Source organism: Podarcis liolepis (assembly GCF_965112155.1).
Source record: "Podarcis liolepis genome assembly, chromosome: 5".
Classification (NCBI taxonomy): Eukaryota; Metazoa; Chordata; class Lepidosauria; order Squamata; family Lacertidae; genus Podarcis; species Podarcis liolepis.
Window position 1 is genome coordinate 28,864,632 of NC_139556.1, and position 26,909 is coordinate 28,891,540.

Genomic DNA, 26,909 nt, shown 5'->3' on the forward strand with positions numbered 1-26,909 from the left:
TCCAGACCATATGGGGAGAAGTGGTCCTTGAAGTATTGCAGCCCTGAGCCATTTAGGCCTTTATAGGTCAAAACCAGGACTTTGAATTGAAATCCAGTGCAGCCAGGCTAGGATATGTGTAATGTGCTGGCAGTAGTAATCTCAGTAGACCTATTTTTAGCAAGACATCATGCGTCCCAAGAGGCTTCTTATTAGCTAAATGTAAACAGCCAGTTCCTCTTTTCCCCCTCCTCCTCCTCCTCTGCTCTTTCTGCAAAATCTGATACAAATGGCTTTAAAGCAGCATCTTTCTCCTCTAGAACAAAACTGTCTTTTGAGCTCTGACATATTGATCAACACGGTTTTTCAAAAAAGCTTTTAACAAATGGGTTTCAGTTCAGTTGCCACCTTCAGCTTGGCAGGCCTGTCATCTAGTTCAGAAATACTTGCCACCTTAAAAAAGACTTGCCATTCAGATTCATTTCTTTCTATAAGTCAATGTGTTGTAAAATGGAACTAGGCGTAACAGAAGAAAGGTAAGCCTAGCTCTTCCACTGTAAGGAGCTAGAAGATGAACAGAATCCAGTTACTACATCTAGCAAGGCATTCAATAATGTTTCCACCTGGCCACAGTATGTCCTAAGGTAAATAACAGTTCAAGTTGGCTTGAATCAAAATGCAATTGAATAGATCAGAACAACAATAGTAATTAAAAATGTTGGTCCACCCATTCAAGGATAGGCACCCAGCAGCATGCTATAAAAAAAAAGGTTAATCCTGTTTTCCCTTAACATATTTATAAACAGAGGATAAATTATGTACACAATGCACTGAAGGTAAACTCTTCCTTCCTAAGAATCTATTGAAGCTATGTTCTTGCTCATAGGCGCCGACTCCATGGGGCTTGAGGGGGCCCAAGACCCCTCAAAAATTCGTTTGGGGGGGCTCTGCCCCCCCCCAATAATCTCTGGTGCCCCTCCAGCAGAGCGCCATCGCCGCCCCTCCCCCAGCCCAAAATGCACAGGGTCGGGCTGCATGCCTCCTGCCCTCCCTCCCGAGCAAAAGCTCCACCCTTCGGAGCTGATTAATAGGCGCAGCACGCTCTCCCCTATTCGCTCATGAGGAGGCGGCGCCACTTTATCTGCATATTCATGAGCTTATTTATTATTCATGAGCTTTCCCGGGCCCCCCCAATATTTTTTATAAGTCCGCGTCCCTGTTCTTGCTTAACTTCCATTCATTTCAATGGGACGTCTGCAAACACTCCTATTTCCACACACCATGCATAAACATAAGAATTCGCCTTCAGCTTTCCCTGCAGTTGCTCCCACTTGTCCATGTTATCACATCTTAAAACTTTTCCTCCCCAGGATAAAAAGCAGATTTGTGGTTTGGGTGAGCAACACATATATGTGGATTATGAGCAAAAGATTGTGAAAGGCATTAGACTGTCTAAAAGAGTACAATGAATAAAATAGAATTTTGCCTACAATAATTATTACGTAAAAGCTCTGTTTGGTCATTGGCACAAGATGAAGGAACCTCCAGATTGTTCCATGTTCAATATCAGAAACTCTTTCCTCACGTTACCTGAAGCTCCTCTAAGCTGATTATGGTTCCTTATGGCACCTGTTCCTTAAAAAGCACAGAATGGCTACCCAATTTTCTCTGGGAAGTCACACTTTACTAAGAAATAAGCCCACAGCAGGTCCGGAATCTGTGACCTGAGTGATAACAGGCAGGGATTCTGCTTCAACATGTGTTCCACCCTCAAAATATTAATCAAAGGAAAGGGATTACAGATTAACCAACCAGATCAGCAAAAAAAGGCCTGCTGAAGCACACTAGGGTCATAGGATGTCATGTGATAAGGACTGACACGTACAGAAGTGCCTGGATTAGTCGTGTTCTCTGCTTTAAACAAGGAGACTTGGCTTGCTGTTGGTCTTTGCCCCAGGCTCTGTCCACAACTTTGATATCCAGACTTAGAGCTGGGTCGAAAATATCTTCAGAAAGGATGCCTAAGACTTGAAATGCCGCTTTCCTTACTCCGCATTGCACTGCAAAGTACCACAGCTAGGTGTTCTCTGCTTCAGATGATACAATAGCAAACATACATTTGATTTTTTGTGTGTCTGCAGTGGAGAGTTCTAGGGCCCTTGGTGCAAGCAGCCACTGGATATGTTGAGCTGCAAAAAAAAAGTTAAGCATGTGCATACATTATATTTTTGCATGTACGTATGAAAATTAAATGTGACAACAGGCCCACGCTTAGGATGCATTAAAGCAATGTATGTAAATACACTTGTATCTGATTATGAACGTATGGAAAACCGATCAGGTGGTTGTTATGGCAAGCCTTTGTAGACTTGAACACCACTCTTCCTCTGACAGTCTTCCCATTATATAACGTGTCATTTTTGCTAATCACTGTCAGGTACAATTTATCAAGGGAGAGATGTTTTGATTACATGCTGAGGTTTCAGTTTTATTATTTTTAGCATACATAAGACCGTATCTCAGACAGCTATTCCCTGTTAGAAAGAGAGCATTATACAATACTTTCAGGTGCATATAAATTCAATTGGGACAGAACTGTGTGGTTTGTGGCTTGAAAGGATGGCACATTGGACCATTTCCTTTGCCAGCTATGCAACCCCAGGGTCTTACCAGCAGAGCATCACTGTCAGTTTGCTGGCATTTTACTTACCTCAACCAATAGCAGCATCCATCCCTACTGTGGTAGAATAGACGGGGCAGGGCTAGCTGTGCATAGGGACATATCTGTGTGTGAGTGAGTGTGTGTGTGTGTGTGTGTGTGTGTGTGTGTGTGTGTGTACTGTATCTTTATATATTTCCAGTGATATGCAATAGCACTGGACTGAGTATTCTGCAAACAAGTACATGTTTGTTGAAAGGTGGAGATATAAAATGATGTGGGTAGATGGAAAAAGAACTTCTGCAGCAGGCATTGTCCAAAAGATGACCAGCACTAGTTCAGGCCTGCACAACTTGCGCCCCACCAAACCAAACACAGTCTGCTACACAAGCACAGTACTCTGCCAGGAGGTTGATAAACTGTCCTGATTGCCATCTCTGGGACTGCTAAAACAAAGGAGGGAAGGAGCGGGTTGCTATCAAAACACAGCTGGTGGGCTCAGTTTGGCTTGACCGGTCACAAGGTGTGCAGATCTGCCCTGGCATAACTCCTGTCCACACTACAATTAGGTGTGGTGGTCCTACTTCCAGGGACAACAATAGCCGTTTTCCAGCAATACAGCACGGCGGTTTAAAGCTGCTAGGAAATGACAGCTCTGCCAGAACATTATGGATGGTATAGGTGCCATCTGGCTGGTTATAATCATGGCTCCTTAGAAAAGCGACTGCATTTAAAAAGGCCCTCTTGCTGCTGAGTGGTTATGCACACAGGTAAAGTCCCAGTTTAAAATGCTGGAGATTTAGCTGTGCAAAACTAGGAGCAGGACTATAATCTTAAATGCCAATTAAGAGCCTGGGAATTTAATTAACGCAGGCTATTAGCGTCTGAAATACGAGTCTGCAGAGCATAACACCAAAACAGATTTCTCAAGTGTGTGACTCTTGCTCATGGGGGAAATCTCCCGGGTAATAAAAAAAATAATACACTCTTCCAGTGCTATATGGCATGGTCCACTTTAAATTGCTCTAAGTTTATGAATACTGATACACACACCTCAGTCTCTGAATGGCAAGGCATGCCAGGGGTTCCCAAACTTACCCAGGGTTTGGTTTCCTTGGACTGAAGGTCAGTGGAGACTGTGGTGTCCTTAGGATACATCGGGTTTTTTGCTCATATGTACAACCTGAGCATAGGATGGAGGGCTCGCAGCATTAACATCCCAACAGATCTGCTTTCCCTTTAGGTTTCCAGGGAAGTCCCAAGCCACAGGCACACACAGGCCTCTTGCTCTCCAGGTGAGCTGGGAAGAGGCCCGCCTATTTATTTCTATGGCAACAGAACAAGCTCTTTGGACATGTAAATAGCAGTACTTAAATGGTCAGCTAAGGCTATTATCTTACAAATATGAATCTTACAAATAAACTTGTCTGGCAGGTTCAGCAGCCTCCTTTACTAGATTCTAAACCTCACTGGATACAGGATCACAGGCCTGGAAGGGAACCATAGCTATCATTCAGACTGACCCCACCAAACCTGTAACAATACTATATTTTAGTTTGTACCCAGATACTGCAAGCACAAGTCAATACAGAAGTGTATGATAACTGCTTGGACCTGAGACTGGGTTTTAAAGACTACTTGTTTTGGCATTTCTGAATATGTTTTAAACTGTTCACAGTAGTTGAGGGGGTTTTTTTTGTAATTGTTTTATGTTGTTTTAATGAAATCATCATTTCCGAGTTGTGTCTTTACACTACATCAGGATATAAATACTTAAATAAAATATTTGTTTCTTAGTTTTGCATCTGGATTGGTATGTTAGGCAACTCTGAGCAGCTATTGATTAAAGTAGTGATGATTGTAGTATGGTAGTTATTATATAAGAGAGAAAAGACACCATGGAAAATGGGAGAGGAAGTTGAAAAAAACAAAATGAAAGTTTATTATGTTTTGAATTGTATATGTGATTTTTTTTTGAAATGTAATAATATATAAAAAGTAGTTGTTTTATGTAGTTGGTGGGGGACCTGTAGCCCTCCAGTAGTTGTTCAGCTACAACTCCCATCGGCCCCAGGTAGCATAGTCAATGGTCAGGGATAATGGGAGTTGTAGTACACCAGCATTAGGGGGGGCACAAGTTCTCAGTCTTTGCCTTAAACTGACAAAAATGAATTTCAAACAAGCACTGGTATAGGAAGATAAAGCAACGCAGCAATGACGACATGCTTTGCATAAAAAGGACAGTTTGAATGTGGAATATTGCCCTGTTCCCCCCCCCCTCCAATTTCTTCCTCCCCCACTCCTCCTTAATGAGGGTGTAATGAATCACTGCTAGCCAAGGAATAAATGAAATTCTTCCTTCCACTTTTACCTACACATCCTCTGTTTCAATTGCTTCATTCAGTTATTAGTTTCTTCACCTCCTCCATTGACTCGGTTATTTGTCCTCACTGGCTCCTAGTACGTTTCCAAGTACAATTCAAAGTGTTGGTGCTGACCTTTAAAGCCCTAAACGGCCTCAGTCCAGTATACCTGAAGGAGCGTCTCCACCCCCATCGTTCTGCCTGGACGCTGAGATCCAGCGCCAAGGGCCTTCAGGCGGTTCCCTCATTGCGAGAAGTGAGGTTAAAGGGAACCAGACAGAGGGCCTTCTCGGTAGTGGCACCCGCCCTGTGGAACACCCTCCCACCAGATGTCAAAGAGAAAAACAACTGCCAGACTTTTAGAAGGCAGCCTTGTTTAGGGAAGCTTTTAATGTTTAATAGATTATTGTATTTTAATATTCTGTTGGATGCTGCCCAGAGTGGCTGGGAAAACCCAGACAGATGGGCAGCGTATAAATAATAAATTATTATTATAGGCTGTAGCTCATTGTTGCACCTTGTCTGTGACCCATCCTTCCTTTCACTCACAGGGCTTGTAGTTTCCACTCCAGTTTACTCTTTTCCAAATTTGTTTTGTGATTGAAAAATCTGGGGGGAGATAAAGAAGGGAACAACAACAAAGAACCCCTCTCCTCCTTTTCTTAAATGAGTGGCACTTAGAAGCATTCCTGGAAATGTGATCCCTGTTATCCCTTCTCCAGCTCTAGCTTTTAGAGTGTTGGGCAGTTTTGCTTTCCATCTTGATAGTCCCCCCAGAACCCAATGAATTGCTACGGGTATTCAGTCAGAATCCGAGCCCTAGTACAATTCAGTAAAACCGTGTGGTGTTATGGGAGTTATGTTTAACTGTGTCAGTTAAAGAGGTGACACCGTTTGTAGACTTTTTTTGCTTTGATTACTTCATAGAAATATAGAATCATAGAGTTGGAAGAGACCACAAGGGCCATCGAGTCCAACCCCCTGCCAAGCAGGAAACACCATCAGAGCACTCCTGACATATGGTTGTCAAGCCTCTGCTTAAAGACCTCCAAAGAAGGAGACTCCACCACACTCCTTGGCAGCAAATTCCACTGTCGAACAGCTCTTACTGTCAGGAAGTTCTTCCTAATGTTTAGGTGGAATCTTCTTTCTTGTAGTTTGGATCCATTGCTCCGAGTCCGCTTCTCTGGAGCAGCAGAAAACAACCTTTCTCCCTCCTCTATATGACATCCTTTTATATATTTGGACATGGCTATCATATCACCCCTTAACCTCCTCTTCTCCAGGCTAAACATGCCCAGCTCCCTTAGCCGTTCCTCATAAGGCATCGTTTCCAGGCCTTTGACCATTTTGGTTGCCCTCCTCTGGACACGTTCCAGTTTGTCAGTGTCCTTCTTGAACTGTGGTGCCCAGAACTGGACACAGTACTCCAGGTGAGGTCTGACCAGAGCGGAATACAGTGGTACTATTACTTCCCTTGATCTAGATGCTATACTCCTATTGATGCAGCCCAGAATTGCATTGGCTTTTTTAGCTGCCGCGTCACACTGTTGGCTCATGTCAAGTTTGTGGTCAACCAAGACTCCTAGATCCTTTTCACATGTACTGCTCTCAAGCCAGGTATCACCCATCTTGTATTTGTGCCTCTCATTTTTTTTGCCCAAGTGCAATACTTTACATTTCTCCCTGTTAAAGTTCATCTTGTTTGTTTTGGCCCAGTTCTCTAATCTGTCAAGGTCGTTTTGAAGTGTGATCCTGTCCTCTGGGGTGTTAGCCACCCCTCCCAGTTTGGTGTCATCTGCAAATTTGATCAGGATGCCCTTGAGTCCATCATCCAAGTCGTTGATAAAGATGTTGATACTTTACTTAAGGGCAATATTTGATGGCTGGTGGCTAGTCGTTACTGGACACACCCATCTGTGTAGGAAGGAACAAAACAGTTTGCTGGGTTTTGCAGCATTGGCATATCCAGGGAAGGAGAAAGTGAAGAATATCTGAGATTTGTAGCTGTCTTGACAAGAAGACAATTTGCTTCCTAGATGCCTGGAAACTCAGTTAGTTAGAGCATAGTGCTGATAATACCAAGGTTGCAGGTTTAATCCCCACATGGGACAGTGGCATCTTCCTGCATTGCAGAGGGTTGGACTAGATGATTCTCAGTCTCTCTACAATTCTATTGTTCTAACTGATGTAAAGGCTAACACCATTTGTCTGGGTATCCCTCATGGAATATTTGTAAATAAACATATCACAAAGGTGCCATGAATCTCTCCAGTACTGTCTCCTCACAAGGAAAGTGATCCTTGTGTAAAAGGCTGCCTCCAAAGCTTTGTACCTCTTGGTGAAGTGATGAGCATGAAACAATATTTTCATCTGAAGCCTCTGTGGTGGTGTCAGCAAAAGCTATACTGAGCAAGATAAAAAATGTTCATTTTTAAAACAAAAACTCACCAAGCTGGTTCCAGTCCTTGGGGAGGAACTGCTAGCAAAAAAGGCACCAAATGTGTTTATTGGAAAGTGAATTGCTATTTGCTAGGAAATGGACCGAGACCAACTCATTTCAGAAGTGTTCGCTGGACAGCTGGTAGCCACTTCTAGGCACAACTGAGCCCTGATCAGTATTTAAACCAGTGACCTGGAGGTGAAAATCCTCGTATCCTGTTATCACCCTACTAAGCCAATGTAGCACAGTAGAATTTGTCATCTTTAATCTGTATTTATTGGCTTTTAATCGGGACAAAAGCTGAAATATGTTCAGCAGCTGTGTGAATGTAAATTCCGGTCGGATTTCTCTGGTGGTGGCTCTCTATACTTTTTCCTCTTGTTCTTTCAGCCTCATTGACATTCATGAAATTCTATCAGCAATTTGCACCCAAAAGCAAACCAAGGTGGGTGAGTGGGTGGGTCAGAGCAGACACGAAGCTGTGTTTTCAACAAAAGAACAGAAGAATTGCCTCTGCCTCTCTTTACAATTTATTTTCCAACTTTCTGTATATAACATGCTATGTGTTGCTTTGGGTTGTTGTTTTTTTTAAAAAAACAGGATTTATTACCCACCCTTTACCATATGGTCTCAGGGAGGGCTACAGCAATATAATAATATACAGTTATAAAACAAGTGAAACACATTATGCCGTGCTAGGGTTTGTTTATATACTGTCCAAAGGCAACCCCAAAGCAGTGAACAGCATATTAATCCAAAAGAAAGATAAAAAGAGTACAATCAATCAATACAATATAAAACTGCAAAATACTGATCACACTAGATACGCATTCATGATCTGCACTAATGTTCTCAGCACAGACATGGCCCCCAGCATCCCACTTAACACTTAGAAGTATAGCTAACCCTCTTACACACCCGTTTCTCTGGGCTAGGAGCAAGCCCATCCACAACCAATCACCTATGGGTAGTGCCTTCACCTTCATCAGACCCCTAAGGACCAACCCAAAAGGGAACTTCCACTTGGGGTTTCCCCGCTGGAGCTGGCCTGTTGGCGATGACCCACCATCAATGGTGGCCTCCAAATATATAGACTACACCACTGGAAACTAGATTATGATATGAAAATCACAGTCATACACTCTTATGATTTGAAATGGATGCATTTGTTGTCATTTTGCAACGTTTCTTGGATAGGTCATTAGATTGCCTCTGGGGGGTTTCTTTAGTTTTCTGTATCTTGGCTTTTTCTTTTTGCACTGGAGTCAAATGACGCTTCTTTGTACTTAACTTTATAATGCATCGCTCAGTATCTTTTTTTCTCAGGACTGATTCACAGGTCTGCTACTTTTTCTGTTATGGTTATTAATTAAATTTATATACCGCCCTTCATCCAAGGATCACAGGGCGGTTTGCAGTATAAAAACGCAAAATAGTTTATTTAGCCAAAGGCTTGGGAGAAGGTTTTCTACATGGAACCATCTAGGCAGCCTAGAAGTACAGAATGCAGCCTTATGAGGAAGGCAACATCTGGCCGGTAACAACACCAGATACTGCAGCTGCTTCCTGGTAGCTATTTGTGTGAGCAGAGTGCCTATGTTTGCGTGATGTCAGATCAGATATTATTTCTGTCATGTGACTGTATTCCTACAGACCTTTGGCTAGCTCCTCATGGAAGCACTGTGTAGGCTATTTCACATTTTGAAAATAACTGATGCACATTAAAGCCATCAAGTGATCAGTATGCACGGAGGCACTTGTCTTCAGAGCCATGCAGAGGGAAGTTCTTCCCCATGGAATTTCATTACTTGCTGAAATTCTGTTGCTTTCTCTCTCATAAAGAGTGGGGCAGAAGAAAAGGTTTCAGGGTAGTAGGATGGGCACTTACACATCACCAAATGAGAGGACAAAAGAAAAGCAGATCTGTATAAATCCTGCAAGTGCTAACTTGTACATAGTGATGCACACTTGGAAACAATTACTGCCATTTAAATAGAGTCACAATCCCTCTCAATATAACAGTATATCTGTTGTTTCTACTGTCCGGTCAGGTGCTTATTGTCAATGGGCAACTTTGAGGGTCTCCCTTTCTAGGGTTCTTCAAACTTGGCTTGGACAGGCAATCTGCCAAAAAGAGGACCCTAGGAAGTTTGTAATATGTGAGCTAGCTTCAAGTGATTTGTCCTCGAGTATAAAATGTGGCAGAAAGGGAGGAGGTGAAGGTGACACTTGGCAAGTGGCCCGTGAGAGACTACAGGGCAAGTCCAGGCCAAAGCACCCTTCTCTTGGTAACAAAGCGGGTTATAAATAAGAAAAAGAATGCGTGCAGATCATTCCTCCACACACCAGTGACATTTTTTTCCTGTCAGCAAGGTCTCAAGTCTTGTTTTCATTTTGGCATATGGCTTTATTTTTGACACGTTTCAAAAGAAAATCGATTCCGTAGTCCCGCTACAGTCACATCAAAGCAACATACCTATCCAAACCTAGGATGAATTGCTGACGTCGAACAACTACATCACTATTTAAGGCAGCACACTTTCCCTAACCAAGAGTTGTTGTTGTTGTTTAGTCGTTTAGTCGTGTCCGATTCTTCGTGACCCCATTGACCAGAGCACGCCAGGCACTTCTGTCCTCCACTGCCTCCCGCAGTTTGGTCAAACTCATGTTGGTAGCTTTGAGAACACTATCCAACCATCTCGTCCTCTGTCGTCCCCTTCTCCTTGTGCCCTCCATCTTTCCCAACATCAGGGTCTTTTCCAGGGAGTCTTCTCTTCTCATGAGGTGGCCAAAGTATTGGAGCCTCAGCTTCACGATCTGTCCTTCCAGTGAGCACTCAGGGCTGATTTCCTTCAGAATGGATAGGTTTGATCTTCTTGCAGTCCATGGGACTCTCAAGAGTCTCCTCCAGCACCAGAATTCAAAAGCATCAATTCTTCGGCGATTAGCCTTCTTTATGGTCCAGCTCTCACTTCCGTACATCACTACTGGGAAAACCATGGCTTTAACTATAAGGACCTTTGTTGGCAAGGTGATGTCTCTGCGTATTAAGATGCTGTCTAGGTTTCTCATTGCTAACCAAGCGTTAGGGAACATAATTCGAAACGCGCAGCGGCCCATTGTCCTCCCCCGCACCTCCCCCCTCAGGAACTGGCTTGCCTAAATAACTGAGGGGGAGGAGCCAAGCGGCCCTTCCCGCCAAGAGCAGCGTTGCTTCGGCGCAGAAGAAGGCGGGAACTGCGCGCTCGCGCATTGGGGGAATTAGAACCTTATTTGCAGCTGCTGCTGCTGCTTTTAATTCCCTGATAAACCCATTACATAAGGAGCGACGGGGAGACTTGAGGCGGCCGCCGCCGCAGCTCCCCCTCCCTCCGCTGGGAGAGAGAGAAAGCTGCCTGCAGGCAACGCAGTGCATTGCGTTACATGCACCGGGGAGGGGAGGGGAGGGGTGGGAGAGAGAGATGGTGTCGGTGCAAGCGCCAGCCTTGACTCAGCAAGAGTGGCGCGCGGCCCCTTTAAAGGGCCAGCTTAACCCCCCCCCCCCCGCTCCACCAGGCTCAGGCGTGCCGAGCGCGAGCCGCGTCTCTCCCTCCCCCCTCCCCTCCCTTGCTCTCTGCTCCATTGCAGGGACAGGCAGCCGGCTCTCGCTTTCTCCACCACCCCCCCGTCCGCCGCGCGCGCCTGCCTTCCAATCCGCATCCGCCGCCCGCCTGCCAGCCAGTCCCGGGGAGGGAAGGGGGAGAGGAGAGTGCGCGCCCGCGCGCGCGCCCCTGCTGCACCCAGCAGTTTCGCAGCCAGCCTGGAGAGACGGAGACAGACGGGGAGGGAGGGAGACGGCGCACCAGGAGAGAGAAGCTGCTGCCGTCGCCGCTGATCGCAAAGCGTGCGCGCGCCCCCCCTTCCTTCCAGCGCTCGCTTTTCCTCCCCACCCCTGACAGCCCCCTGTTTCAAAGGGGGGGAAAGGGAAGGGGGGAAAAGAGCAAGAAACCCGAAAGGCAAGAAGTGTGTGGGTGGGGGGCGCGGGAAACAATGGAGGTGCCTCGCCTGGATCACCATATGAGCAGCCCGAGCAGCCCCTGCGAGGATGTCATCAAGAACCTCAGCTTGGAGGCCATCCAGCTCTGCGATAGGGACGGTGAGTGGAAGGTGTCGGGGCTTGGGGGGGGGAGAGGTGGGGAGGTAGGGGGAGCTCATCTCAGCGCAAAGCGGCCCGTGCTCTTGCTGCCACCGCCTCGCCCCACCCCCACCGGGCTTGCTAATGCAAAATTACACCCCCCCTATGGCTCTTTGTTGCTACCCCATCTACCCTCTCCTGTCAGCCCCCCATCCAATCTTGCGCGGGGTTAGGTGTAAATGTCCCCCTCCATCCCTGGCATTTTGAGAACAAAAGAACAGTTTTTTAAAAAAGGAGGGGTCGCACCGTTATAGAGGGAAACCCCTCTATAAGGTGCGGGGGGGGGGTAGTTCTGCACCTTGCAGAGCGCTTGCCTGTTTCCAGAACTGGAAAGGAGGAGGAGCTGCATTCAAACGTTAATTAACATTTTCGGCTCTGAGAAACGCGTGTTTAGGCATGCGTTTTCACGCGCACAGCCACTCCGAGTCCGGTTGGGATGATCACTTCTTGCGAAGCCATGATCTCGAACTCCAGGCACGAACCCGATTGTGGCGTCCTGAATTATTATTTAGAGTGGGGAGTGAGGGGGTCGCATGTGCTTAGCTCTCTCTTATTTATTTTACCAATGAAGAAACTTGTCACATGTAGTAATTCAATATAAATGCCGCCTGAGGGGTACAAAACGCCAGGCTTTGTGGCGGTAGTACGGGGTTTGGTAAAGGAAAAGAGAAAGGGAGGTTTGTATGTTTCAGCACCATGGAGAGTTGCAGCCTCTTCTCTGGACTGTGGCGGAAGTTCGCTTGGTGGGGTCTGATCTAATGCAGAATTCGAGACTGATGCAAGCGATTTTGTGTGCTAATGTTAAATCCTTTGTTCTGTACTCTAGCAGTTACAAATTTTGATACAGAGGGAATATGGGAGTAGACATAGCGAGAAAATCTTAAAAGCAAGGGAACGTGACAGTGTTGGCTTGTTAATGCATATTCTGCTAAGTGGCATGGTTAAAACTAATAACAAAACTTAATTTGTTAGGCAGAGTGCAAAAGGGTTGTTTGAGCTGCAGAAACCCAGGCATTTGTAAGCCTGTGTAATAAAGAACGGGGAACAACCAATTTACATACTGATGTACCACACTGAAGACTAGCAATTAGGAGTGTGTTTAATATTAATTCTATACAATTATGTCTCACTTCGTTGAAGAAGCACTGTGCTAAACAGCAGAATAACCTGTGTTCAGAAAGTAATACCCAAGAGTTAATTTACAGAACGCAATTTAATTTTGTATTCCTTTGCCTACCTTATATTGTTCAACATCTAGTAATTCAAAACAACTTTAAAATTATTTTAAATAGTATCTCCTAGCTTAAAAGTAAAAAAAAAAATGGCTTATATGACAGTAAACTATACCACAAGGTTTTAGTACTCTGAACATTTGGTGGTTTAATGTTATATTTCTTCTGTCTACACATATTATTTTGGAGTATGCATCTGCAATCTACAAGCAAGTTATTATTGAGTAGTCCCATTTGTGACAGTTGAAGTACTGTAAAGTTGGTTCAGGACTGCAAATCAAGTAGCACAACAAATTTGCTATATACCCTAAAAGCTTTGTTATAATGGGCCTTTTTAGTGCCAGACAACCATTCTGAAGCCGAATATTTGTCAAGTTTTAGTTTTAACATTGTGTTCAGGAGTGTGAGTTTAATGAGCCTTTTCCATTTCTACTTGAGTTCTCACAATTGCCATGCAAATTTCAAGGATTATATTTTTGGTAACAAGTACAATGGCATTAAAACCCGTGTTAAGGGAAATGTTCCTGTGTTGGTGTGGGCAGCAACAAAGCAATACTAGCTTTCATTTAACAGATACAGTAGCATAATTTCCTTAAATTGATTTAACTATGTCATTTCCACAAAATATTTAACAGTGGATGCATTTGTGCTTCCCAATAAGCCAGGGTTGCTGGCTTACCATAGTTTATTGTGAACAAGCCGGACACTGGTGCATCATTCCCACTTTGCTGTTCCTCTGATGTGGGTGGAAAACAAGAAGCCATAGTCAGTTTTAATTCTGTTTCAAACCATGGTTTGTTGTTCACTTATAAACCTCTGGCTTGTCAAGGATCCTGGGTTGGGATGTCACAGGAAGCCAAGCTTAATTGTGGCTTCCTAGTTTGTATCTTCTATTTGCGTCAGAGGGAGGGGTGAAGTGAGAGAGATTAGGCAGCATTCATCAGCACACTGCTTATTCACAATAAACCATGACAAGCCACAAACGTGACCAGTATATATTAGTCATAGCTGTGTTTGGTAGCAGCAGATATTTTGAGATGGGGGTAAATGGAAGGCTCGCGTAGTTCTCAAAGTGTAGTGAAGCTTGCAAAGTTAATTGTAGCAGTCTGCTAATTGATTCAGAATAGTCTTAATTAATTGTTGTGTACAATGAAGCAGGGTTACACTTTTTAGTGTGATTTTGTTTCCTCCTGATCTTTAAGAAAAAGAAAAGCTGGCTCAAAAAAAAAGATATTAGGGAAATGCCGGTTCCTCCCCACGATAGATTTCGTGCCTAGCTAATCCTCATACATACTAAACTCTGATGACTGGAACTCCACCAGTGTAAGGCTCATTAATCCCAATGCCTTTTGAGGTAGGGCATTATTCCAAATTTTACAGGCAGGCAGAAACGTGTGCAGGCTTGGTGCATCAAAATTTTACCGCTAGTGTGTTTAGAACCTGATGTGGGTAAGTGCATTTGAAACATACTTTGCTTCCAACAGGTGGCACTTAAGACTCAGGAATGCCTACATGGAAAGACAAAATGGGATAAATGGACCCAACTTTCCAGGAGAGCAGCATATAATTAGTTGCTTCTAAGTGCAACACCATAAAAAACGACGTAGCATCTCTTCTAAAGCATCATGGGGTGCAATCTATCAAGCAGTGTTGCTGTACAATGAGCATTTTGATGGCTCGTGGGCAGGGCTCCTGTGAAAACTCCACTGAAATGAATGGCTATTTCACAGCAGCGGTTGTAAGGGAGACTTGAATATGATCTTTGCAGTTCTCGTCTCTTTGAAATCACTGGGTGTTCAACTCTTCCCCAGCTGACCGATGGTTTAAACTGACTAATGTTTTCATTTTATGGCTGTAGACTTTCACGCATTTGATGTGTGTGAACCTCACCGAAATCGCCAAGTACACTATTGCAGCCCATGTTCTTGTTGAGAAAATAGGCATTTGGAATTGGCTTTCTTTTAACTTGCTTAAGGTGAATCTAATCAGACAAGCACTTAACGATGCCAACTGACAATGATGTGCATCAAAATGTGAAAAGGATAAAGGAACACACAGAATAACGAACATTATATTCAGCAGTATTTTAACCTACCACTATGTAGTGGAGATGTTAGCTCTATAAATATAAAACAACTCAGTTCTTCTACAGTCTCATTTGAAAGTTGATTTGATTTGAAAAGTTGCTTACTTGGTTGCCATCTAGACCCAATGTATAGCAAATGTGAGATGTCAGAATCCTAATATTAGAAGTTCGAGATAAAATAGTCTACCTGTTGATAACAACAATACATTTATGATGTGACATGCATTTAATTTCCATTTTTCCTTTTCCAACTGTGTTGCTACCCTGAAGGCCGAACCGAGAATCTAAAATACTAATAAATTCCAGACGAGAAGAAATTTGATTATTCCAGAGACACACAAACTCTTTCTGTAGATATAGAGTAGGACTCCATTATAATATCAAAATGTTCTTCAGGTGGTCCACATCCATATTAATCAAATTAAATAAAAATGAAATATTTATTAAGTGCCAAAATCAACACATAGATGCAGTGAAAAATCAGCCCATAGAAATTATAACATCTTTCAACCTTCTTTTAAAAAATACAAACTCCTGTTTTAAGATAGCTGCGCTGGTCCACAGCTCATGTTGAGGCTTAACTTAAGAGTGCTCACGTCAGTGTAAATGACAGAGGCTTCAAATATCTGAAAGACTGTCTCCTTCCCTACAGAGCAGCAGAGAGGGGCCTCTTGGTAGTTCCATCGCCCTCACAAGCTTGGGGTGTGTGTGGCAGCCTGGGAGAGGGCATTCTTTGATGATGATGATAATAATATTAGAAACATTTTGCAATAGCACTTAAAGGCCTGCAGGTATCTGCTCAAACGGACCTCCCTGTTCAAGTTGTTCCATAAAGCTGGGGTCGCTATTTAAGAGCAATCCTAGATCATCCAATCAAGTCTACTTCTAGAGTGTTTTCAGCAGATCCTTTCTGCAAATTGTAAGTTGTAATAGGGAATGCAATAGCCTTTTAAAAACTAATTCAGGGCTCCCTTGTTGCTGTGGCGACTGAATGTGCAGATGGAGTTCCCCATTCACCTTGATAATAGAATGAGATGCATAGTATTCAGTGATGTGAGGGTTTTTTGGGGGGGAGTGGAATCGAATTGGAAACATGTCCAGTTCATCCCTGAGGGTTTTCTAGTGATCTAACGTAGCATGTTTATTTTACTTGTGTTTAGTAAATGGAGCTAAACACTTTGTAACTGCCAAGATTGTTTAGAACTGTGTTTACAACTGGCATCCATTCATTGTTATCAACGAACTTAGGAAATGGAAATTTTCCCATGGAAAAATAAAGCAATACATGTACTGTATATTTTTTCTCATCCCACATTGTTTTTGGTATGCTCACAATATCTTCCCTCTTTTGTAACCAATTTATTGGTAACATAGTCACACAGGGAAGCAGTGAAATGGGGGTGGAGCGGGGGGGGGGGAGAGAGAGAAAGAAGACAATTCCCAGCCATTTTTCCCTTGCTGCTGTTTATGCAGGTTAACAATGGATATTCTTTGTTGTCTTGGTGGATCTAATCTAAAATGTTTTCGTTCCATTTTACCACCCCAAAGCCCAATTTATAGGTATTTAGATGTATGCAAACTATAAATATTAATTCATTTTCAATATCCTCTGGTTATTTTGTATCTGCTTAAACATTTTGTTTGTTGTGTAATATTGAAATGCATATTCCTGAATAAGTGCTCATACCTATTTGTCTGTCTTCAATTACCCGGATCTGACTTACAGTTAAATAATTGTGGAAGTGATGGAACAATATAATATGATCTTTAAGCAAAATAAAATGTGAATTGAGAAAGTGATATTAAAATATTAATATTAATAAATAGCATTACACACTTTGCAAAAGGAGATCCAGACTGCAATTTGTCATATTGTGAAGGCACAAAATCTGTTCAGTCTCCTAATCACTCTTTTCCACAGGCATAAATAACTCTAGTGTCATCTTTTCTTCATAATAGGCACATCCTGAAATGGCACAATCACATTTATGGTGCATCATCAACATTTTTAATGTTCATAGAAAAGAAAAGAACAGTGTTAAGGTTGTGATTGCCATATGGAATTACACACACACACACGTGTGCCTAGCTCCTGTGTAGGCACAGCTTTTAAACTTAAAACCAGTGCTTAATTTGAGTCCTGCTGCAACAGAACAAAGTGGGTATATCTAGTCCAGCATTTGGATTTCCCGCAGTGACCCTCCCCATACTTCCAAGAGAGCCCACAAGCAGGGCCTGAAGGTATAGCAGTTCCCCAGATGCTGCTCCCCGCCTAGTAGTCAGAAGGTATACTGTGTCTGAACATGCAGGCTCCATTTAGCTACATGGCTAATAGCAGTAGATAGGCAAAATCAAGGAGGACAAACAAGTCTGTTCCCTCTTCAATGCCATCTAAACTTGTGGCTGTCTGACATCTTGGGGAAGTGAATTCCATTAACTGGGCACTGTGTGGAGAGGGTACAAATGGTACCTAGGTACTCCAGAGGAAGCTCCAGAGGAAGAGGTCCACTCCATGCCTTCATGTAGCTTAGTAGCAACATCTTTCCAGAACAGTAATTCAGAATATTCTTCTTTGTCCCTATTTCTCACATTCTGAAAATGCCATGTTCCCTTTGATTTTACTAATACCCCACTTCTTAATACTTTTGCTTATATCATTCAAGTCTTTCTAATTGTCTGTCCACCACATGGACAGTTGTGTGTGTATGTGTGTGTGTGTGAGTGAGAGTGTGATATGTAATAATGTGTATTCTAATTTTTCTTGAGCATCAGTTATGTCTCCTGCCCCAGGCAATTTCTATCACTCTTCCTTGAGCAGTACTGTATCCCTTCCTTTTTTTTTAAAAAAAAAAGGCCATTTGTTGTTTGCTTTCTAGTGTCATGGATGGTTTTATATGCTTTTGTGCTGTTTATCCAGTTTGCCTTAACATACATTGTATTATTGCATTTCATGCTGACAGCTGCTTCTGAGGCCACGATTGGCTGGGAAGCAGAGTAATCATTAGGATGTCCTATCTCAGCTCCAATGTTGCATCAAATTGTGTCCAGAAGTATTCTTCATTAGGCACTTGAATACAGTCCGCTGAGGACTGTCTCTGCTTAGCACCCAGTCTCCCAGTGGAGCTTTCTTTATAAATGGAGTACTCAAACTATGAAAGAAGAATTCACTACAGTTTCACAAGGAAAGCATGGGGGGGCGGGTTGAAAGTCATGCTATTTCCTAACAGGCAGTTTTTTCTGTGTCTTGCCTTTCCATTGTGTGTGTTTCTGTTAGACCATTTCTGAATGGTTCGGCATTCATTCTTCTACCTCTTTGAGAGGTGTGTTTTTTTTAAAAAAAAAACCATTTGTATGAAATACACAGTCATCTGCTCATTGCGACTACCAGTTCTCATTTAACACCATTGGTGAATTCACCAGTATGTGTTCTCACTCTTCTGGATCATTAATCAAGCCTTTAATTGCATTCGTATCTATCCCCTGCATCTGGGGTACCTCACTGAACACCTGTCCCTGCTTGAATCCCTTAAATTTGCCATGGTCTTTTGTTCACTCCCATGTGCCAGTGTTCCCACAACAAGCAAGACGTTGTGGCAGGAAGGAGGGCGACCAATCGTTTGACTGAGAGGACCTTTTACAAAAAATATATATGAAAAAAGAACCACAAATCCCTCAATCTATGTCAGACTTCAACTGCTTATTATGATCAATTTATTCATAAGGTGGGTTATTTTGTTGTTGTTGTTTCTGTGAGAGACCGGAGCTACTTGAGGCAGCCTTTTCCAGCTTTATAACCTTCAGACCTGTGCCTAACTTAGCTCCATCCATCCATGTAGGATCCAGTGTTAGAAACTCAGATATATATGTTAGGCGCCAAATGGCTCCTTAAACCAGGGTTATCCTCACCAAAACGGAATGCCTAGCTGCTCAAAAGCCATATTTTTAAATACAACTTTTTGGTTCTTGAAATTTATTATGATTGTGCATTTGAAATGTAACAGAATTGTACAGGATGTGTGCCTAGTGTATGAAAGCAGTCAAGATCCAACTATCCCCAGGTATGCACCTCCAGATGGTAGAGATGTCAGCCACCATCCTGGCGCCCAGGCATCTTCACTTGGTAACAAGTGGCTGTTGTCAAGGTGCAAAATGCACCTGGCGCCTGGCCAATTTCGAACGCTGGTGTGGTCCATCTTCCAGATGGTTTCCAGGAGCAAAATTAGGGGTTGTCAAGTGCTGGACAACCCTGACAACATGTATTGAGTGGACTGTCCTCATTAGGATGCTGCATCGGTCCAGATGCTTTGATTTGTCTCTGTTTATTTTTATTACTTTGCTCCATGCACTGGGATTGGAAATATTCAGTGAAGAGGCGGCTACTATTACTGTTCCTCCTCATCATCTAACTCAGCACTGTCTACAATGATTAGCAGCACTTCTCCAGGGTTTCATGTGGGAGTTTCTTCCAGCCCTGCCTGGAGATGTCGGAAATTGAATCTGGGGCCTTTCACACACAAAAGAAGGCACTTTTACCACTGGGTTGCAACCCTTCTCCACAATTGCACGCATTTCAACAAGTCTTTTGCCTATCACTCACCTCATCTTAACTGGACACAAATCACATTTATGGAGTCGCCTGTGAAGTTAACCAAGTCTTGTCACATGTTTGTCCCATAGTTAAAAATGAGAGCTTGGGGACAACCAGTGAATCCAGTTGGCATAGGCTCAGGGTGGTCCAAAGGGACATGGTATATGCTTGGCTTGTGAAACTCTTAGCTGCAGAACGGAATCTATGGAGTTTTGTTACTTTAGGCATGATGGCACTTTCTGTAGCTATTTGCTACTTGCAAAACAAAACAAGGCGGTGCCTAGGAAAGCTCTTGGTGTGCAACAGATGCCTGTTTTTAACTCTTTCCTGCTGTAGCCTGCCTCTCTGACCTTGACAGTTTGCCGCCACTCACCCTTTCTGGTTTCTGGTTCTCCTCATTAATAGTCTTGGCTTGCTATGTCCTCTCTATTCCTTTGAACAATCTCGCAGCTGTTGGGTTTTTCCTACCTCATTAATTCGCCTTCGCTTTTCATATCCAGAGTAATTTTTCTTCTCCTTCGCTTGTTCCTCTCAATTTCTCTGCCCCCTTTGCCATTAATGTCCATCTGCAGGTTCCTTGAAAATCGGCTTCAGCGAGGGCATCGTGTGTCCATTTCTCTGTCCCTGTCCCTGTCTTTCTTTTCTTTTCTTTTCAGCTAGATGCACTAGGCTACCTATTTAAGAAGGAGTAACTATGCAGGGAGCGGAAGTCAAGCCAAAATCTGCATACATGTCAACAGAAAAAAGGAACTTGTGTGTGCAGTTGTGGCTTTGTTACCTGTTTTTGCTACCACAGAGACAAACCACTCGGAAAGCAAAGTTCCAGTTTTGCATGTACTTATCTTCTGCACATCCATTTCCCTACTTTGGAACCGGTCCTGGATAACCACGACAGCACTGTGCAGCTAAATGGGAAGGGACTATCTCTGAAAGAGAACGCAAAGGAATGGGAATTCATTGCATGTTGCTCTAGGGCCTGAGATTCCTTGGTTAACATCCCCAGACAGTCAGGACCTTCACTGGGTAGCATTAGGCCTGTCACTGTCTCTCTGCTTAACTTGCCTCATGGGTTGCTACCATAAAGCAGAGCGACCCCACGTGCGTTGCTCTGGATTCCTTGGAAGAAGGATGAGGTAAGCTATAGATACAGTAAATAATCAGCAACTTAAACTGAAGTTTGCCCCAGCAGATTAAGGTAGAACTAGGTAACGAAAAGTTCGTATGAGCTATATTTGGACCTCCAATTCCATTTTAAGCATTTTTGATAAGGCGTATGGGATGTGCTCTGTCAGGAGCTTTGTGATGATCCATGAATGCTGCCTGTGTGAAAACAGCCAAGATCCAAGTATCCTCAGGCATGCACATCCAGGTGGTCAAAATGTCAGGCACCATTTTCTAGTGTACTAATAGCAGAGGTAAGATTTGATTTGGGGACTTAGTAGTCTGTACCCCTTGTTACTATGGGACACCAACTACCTATATGTATATAACCACCTATGAAACTGTGTGGTACACAAAGCTGGATTTTATTCATGACCACCATCACAAATTCTGACTTTGTGGTTATTTCTATCTTTCATTTCATGTTTCAGTGATGGAACCAAATATAATGCCCTTTTAGTAGTGTCAAAAGTTTCCAGTTGTAACGGAGAGAGAAGAACAGAGCCTTAACCAAAGTTTCCCTTTGAAAGCATTGATGCTATGTGTGCGTTGTCACATCCCTTGTCTGACCTTAAAAATATTTCTTTCAGCTGGTTATAACACATTGTGGTGCTGCTGATGGAATCAATTTCCATTGTGGGGTTGTAGCTGAGTCATTAATCAATTTTAGTTTTATTGTTATCACAAAGTGTTCTTGCCTCTGTCCACGCTTGAATGCTGGTACTGTTTTGCGCAGGTGGTTTAGAAAACAATAATCAGACTTTTAAAAAATATGCTGAAGACCTTGGCGAACCTTGACCATTGTCCATCAAATTGGGAGTGGGTGGGTTATGTCTTGCTAGAATATTCCCACGTAATATATATTGGAACTCCATGTTTCTGTCCTCTTTTTTTTTCTTTTCAGACAAAGAACATTGTCTAATCTCAATGCTCTCTTTTAACTTTGCTATTATTTGATAATTGGACTATGCCTTTCCTAAGAAAAGCAAATTTCCATACTAATTAGGGTTGAATCTTAAAAGCTGCTCACCTGTCAGGATAGGATGGTATAGCTAGACCAGGCCTCAACAGGCAGGACATGGAAACCAGGGTATGGCAGAGAAGAGGGAAGCTAGGCCAGGAGGAATTTGGAATAAGAACTGAGTTTCAGAAAAGAGGTGGCCGAAGAAAAGCAAAGGAAAGCAGACCAAGGTATAAACGAGGGATAAGGGAACCCTTTTCACCCTTAGGGCCCCATTCCATTTTAGGCAGCCTTTTGGGGGCCACATTCCAGTGCTGTGTGGGGCTAGAGGCAAAAGTGGGCAGAGAAACTAAGTTTTGTGTTTGTCCAGTAAGCTAGTTTCTTCACACTTGGACACCCTCCTCTTTGCTCCCTCCTGGCAAGCAACAAGCATCATCCAAGTCGAATAATGCATTTCAGCTAGGCAAAAGCACTTAAGGAGGATGCAGAGTAGGACTGGAGAACTGATGGGGCATAGGCGTAGTGCCAAGGGGCAGATAGAGACGACAACATTTGCCCCCATCCCTGTTATAAACAGATTCAAGGCATGGCGAAGGAGCTCCACCTGGAACAGCAGTCAGCCCTCTTCGCGATCTCTTCCTTGCACCCTGTTGAAGATGTTGGGACTGTTCATAGACTCCACTTTTCTTTTTTCTTTTGTGATTTAAGTTGAATCACATTGAAAGATACAGTAACACGTGTATTTCGGCCCTGATTTCTTAGACTTGATATGCCTCCAAAAATCGTACAGCTCTTTGGCCTTGTATTGATAAGGTAGGCTGGCAGTGCTGTGAGGCCTCTGACTCCTCACCCAGCTAAAATCAACAATGGGAGAAGTATTTGGGAGGGGAGTGTGGACATCATATTTCTTCATGTAGACCTGCCTCATAAGTTCAAAATCACGGTCTTGAGTGAAAGAGGTTAGCCAAATAGTTTTTGCACAGTGTGGTTGACCCGGGAGAACTCCATCAAATGAACCCAGCAACAAGGATTTCTAATACAAGAGTGCCGAAAGGAGGAAGAGACCAGATCTTTGCTGGAAGCCGCCCAGAGTGGCCAGATGGGCGGGGTACAAATAATAAATTATTATTACTATTACTATTAGTGAGCAAACACTGCAGCAGCTGGAACCAGCTGCCCCACAGCGCAGACCTGGCTATAATAGTGTATCTTGTTGCAAGGAGATGGATGCAGAGTTATAGCTTGTAGATACAGTGAAGGGACTCTGTGCACAATGGCCTCTTTCTTCATTGGACTTCTTTAGTATCCCTCCCTGATGATGGCTTGCCCTTCTTTTGCCTCGCTCCTCTGTCACGGGAACCATCCCTTCCCTTGTGACTCTGCAGTGCCTCCCTGGCACTCTTCAAGCTCTGCCCGGTCATACTAGGAAGGTTATTCACTTCTCTTCTGCTGAATGTGTTCTGTTCTGTACTTGCAGTAAAACGAGGTGGTAAAATCTTCAGGAGAGAGATTGGAATGTGCCACTTCAGATTGTAAGTGGGGCTCTGCCACTTTGTTGATGCTCTCTTTGAATGTCTTCGAGGTTTCAGTATTTCATGCAAGAGATTCATAGCAGAACTTTTGGTTTCCACAATTGCAGTGGGGAAATGTGCTATTAAATCCACTTCTTAAAATATTAGATTTTTTTTTTTGTTTGGAAAGTAACAGGGGAATACATAAAATATAATGGAGTAAATGATTAATGGGAAGATGTGCAAAAACTCTACAAGCAAATCAGGGCAAATGCAGGACGGATGCTCATTGCCGTATAACCTTCCCACAAAAAAATAAGGACCAGATACAATCTAACCTCTGCCTAAGGTTTGGACAAGCCAATCAGAATGAAGGGGAAATAAATAAGTTGTCCGGAGGAGCAATCGTATTATGGTGGGGTGGGTGGGATCCTGCTCAGCCAGTTCTTTGTTGTGCTAGGTCTGTACATGCAGCAAAGTGTGCAAGAGTTTTAAGCATTCAAATGTGACCCTCACCCATCTGTAGTTTTAGGACTGAACACTGCTATCCATTTCTGCTGCACATGTAAACAAAGCCAGCCTACCCTTTTCATTTTGTCTCTCCTTGTGTGCTCTGTATTGGGATCTGTTAATTCACATTGCTTAGGGACAGGATTAGACTTGGAGATGCATTCACAAATCTCTGCCATCACATGTGCTTTGGCCCTTAAATTCTCAGGAAGCTGAATTTTACCCCAAGTAATATCATCTCCTGGGCTTCCGGAAGGTGGGGAGCTTACTTTTGCCTGTATTTTTCTGCATTTCACTTCCCTGTGGTTTCTTCTTCTTTCTACAATTTATTTATGTACCTGCAACTCCGCTTATGCCACATTAAAGTTTGTTGGTCTTTATAGGGTGCCACAAGACTCCTTTTGTTTATGCTTCTTCTGTATTCCCTCAGTGTATACATAGGACTCAAAGCATCCGCTGCTTGTGTTCTTAAATCATCAGGACATTATTGGACCCTGGATGCAGTCCTGACCCAGTCTGGCTGTTCTTACGTTGAATGGAATTTGTTTCTATATTTGCAATACAGAATTCACTATGAAATAAGTGTAGATTTCTGATGCCTAAATTGGCCTCCACTTTTTTAAAATGTGCAGTGGCATTTTGACACATCCCATTTATACAGGAGTAATTGGAGACCCCCCAAAAAAATCGATCTAGTCACTGCGACTTATGCTGCAGAGAGATAATACAGTCCTGCTAGGCTGAGCATTCATTTGATATTGCATCAACACATTCAGCCTTAAATAAGAATGCAGAACCCAAAATAACATTGTGCTAAGCTTTTTATAGATGCCATTGTCTTTCTCTGTAGCTGTCCTTTTAATGCTAATTATGGACTGTGTGGTTTTGCATATGTTGCGTGGATTATGTGTTAGATGCATTGATCTTTTGCTCCAGCAGCTATATTCAGTCGAGACCCATTCGCAGACACCCTCCCTTGTTAAAGCAGCATTATAAACAAATTGGCAAAAAACGATAGCCCAGAAAAATCCTTCCTTGCCCACGCATATGTCTGTCTATAATTTACAGTATATCAATACTTGGAAAGGGGCGAGGGGGAAAGACCAATTATTTTCAAGATTACAAATGTTTATTTTGTCTGTAGACATACTTGTTCCAGGTGAGTGCTTGTTCTATGGTTTGGCCTTTAAAGGCTACTGTACCGTAGAATTCACATTAGTTAGAATCCAGAAAAAATGTTGGTAAACTTGATTCCGATTGAAATCAATAGGGGAGAAATAGTTATGTTTTCAATTGCACTCATTTCAATGGGATTTAAGTTTAACTAAGACAAGTTTACTTATTGTTTTGGAGGTGTTTATTAGGTAGGTTGGAATGGGTGAATAGTTGTTGCTCTTCCAGTTATGGACTGAAAAATTCACTCTTCAGTTTCTGTATCTCCTGAGCATCCACCTTAATTTTTGCACATTTTACACAATGCAATAGTGCTGCGAAGGAGTTGGTAGTCGTTTGCAGCTGCATACTAGGATCATGCCCATTGATCTAGCAGCCCATTTGCATATTCAGATACTCAATCGGATATTGTTAATAAGTTTCTGTAGAGAAAAATGGCTTGTCTGCATCTATGTAGAGAACTGGCATTCTGCCATCATCTTAGGAAGCTTTGCATCCAATGTGAGGATCACTTGTTCATCCTGTGAATCTCTTGTCTATAGACTCTGGTTCTTGTTGCTCCTGTCTAATTTAGGGATTATGCCCAAGGATTCCTGGTTTCATTGCAATAACTGGCTGCTGCATTGAGTCTTTGGAACCGGTTGCTACTAGGTCATCGGGGAGAGGGCACTACTCATGAATAGGTGGTTTTGCAGCAGCATGGCAGACTCTCAGCTTCAACTTTGAGCAGCTTGCCTAATGGAGGCAGCCTCCATTTGGTGAATATTTGTGTGTAGCTGCCTATATTGTGCCAAGGCCAAGAGGCAGGGTAAAATCAATGTACTTTGCCTCTTTTACGTGCTCAGGAGTGTTCCCCTTTTCTGTCCTCTGCCCAGAATTTCTGGCTTTAGTCCCTTGAGTTCCAGAATTCCTTCTTGATACAATTATCACAAGGAGGCTTGCTGTGGTGTATATATAGGACATTTTTGTGTGTGCTTCTTTTAAAAAAAACTTGGTATAATGTCACCTAGTAGTCATCTTTTAAATATCAGCTTCACTTCACTTGATCTTCTCCAGTCTTCATTTTTCTTAAATTGAAGTCATTTTTCATCATATAAATGTCAGCAGATAGCTCTTGCACATCTTCCTCCCACTGTTCTCCCAAGATATATATAGAGCAAAGGAGTGTGTCAAACCAGCTTGCCACACTGTCGTAGCGGTTGGTAATAGGTTTGGTAACCAGCCATATTCCAGATAGTACATAACCTTGCAGAACCAGATCTTTTTTCCTTTTTTTCTGAGTTACATTTTAGGAAAACATCCTAGAAAATGAAGGAAAGTGCCAATTATTTCTACTCCTTTGACCTATGTCAAGTGCATAAATTCATTCACTGTGTTGTCCGTATTTGCAGATCTGGAATTCTAATGACGGGTTTGCATAGATTCAAGAGCCCCAAAAGTTACACTGCTCCAAGTGTATACTTCCCCAAGTGACTGATGGTGTGGCTTGTTTGTGTGTGCTTACAGGGTGTAACTGTTAACTACTGTTGCCCCTAAACTGCTCATGATGTAAAACTCCAGAGTGGCAATTGTGTCTCTTGCCCCTGATAATATTTAGTTCCATTCTTTTCTCCTCACCTCCCAAATGGTATTGAAGTAGAAATTGAGTTTGCCTTGCTAGAGCTCAGAGACAAAGAATCTGGACTTGCAAATGATATTGGACTACGCTTAACTTCTTAGGCTGCCGACCTGGGAGTAAGTCTCATTGAACTCACCGGGACCTGAGTAGATATGCCTAGGATTGTGCTGCAAATCTGGCAGAAGCCTATCCTGATCAGGCTTGTCTTATCTCCTTCTTGTTTCCTTTCCTTCTGTCATCGATTCATGAATCCTTCTCATTTCTCATCCTCCTTTTCACTACCAAAACACAAAAAACTTGTCCACAAATTCTTGCATGTTTCTGCAAAAAAGGATAACATTTCCTGCCTAGGAGTACTGTAGTCTACTCCCCACCCCCACCCTATCACTCCTCATCCTCATCCTGACCGCAAAGGAAAAGCGTAGCGTTACCACTTACAGTTTGAACCTCC

General features: G+C 43.0%; 1 protein-coding gene across 2 annotated transcripts in view; it reads left to right on the top strand.

Moving 5' to 3' along the window:
- Positions 1-26,909, top strand: part of PHYHIPL (phytanoyl-CoA 2-hydroxylase interacting protein like) — a 79,812-nt gene that overhangs the window by 20,805 nt on the left and 32,098 nt on the right. The window contains exon 1 of one of the 2 annotated variants that reach the window (XM_083502789.1): positions 11,105-11,579. The exons of the other annotated variant lie outside the window; for it this stretch is intronic. Coding sequence (XP_083358915.1) covers positions 11,474-11,579 — 106 coding nt within the window. The 5' untranslated portion in view covers positions 11,105-11,473. Of the gene's footprint in view, positions 1-11,104; positions 11,580-26,909 lie in introns of those variants that run through there. 2 annotated transcript variants of the gene reach the window in all.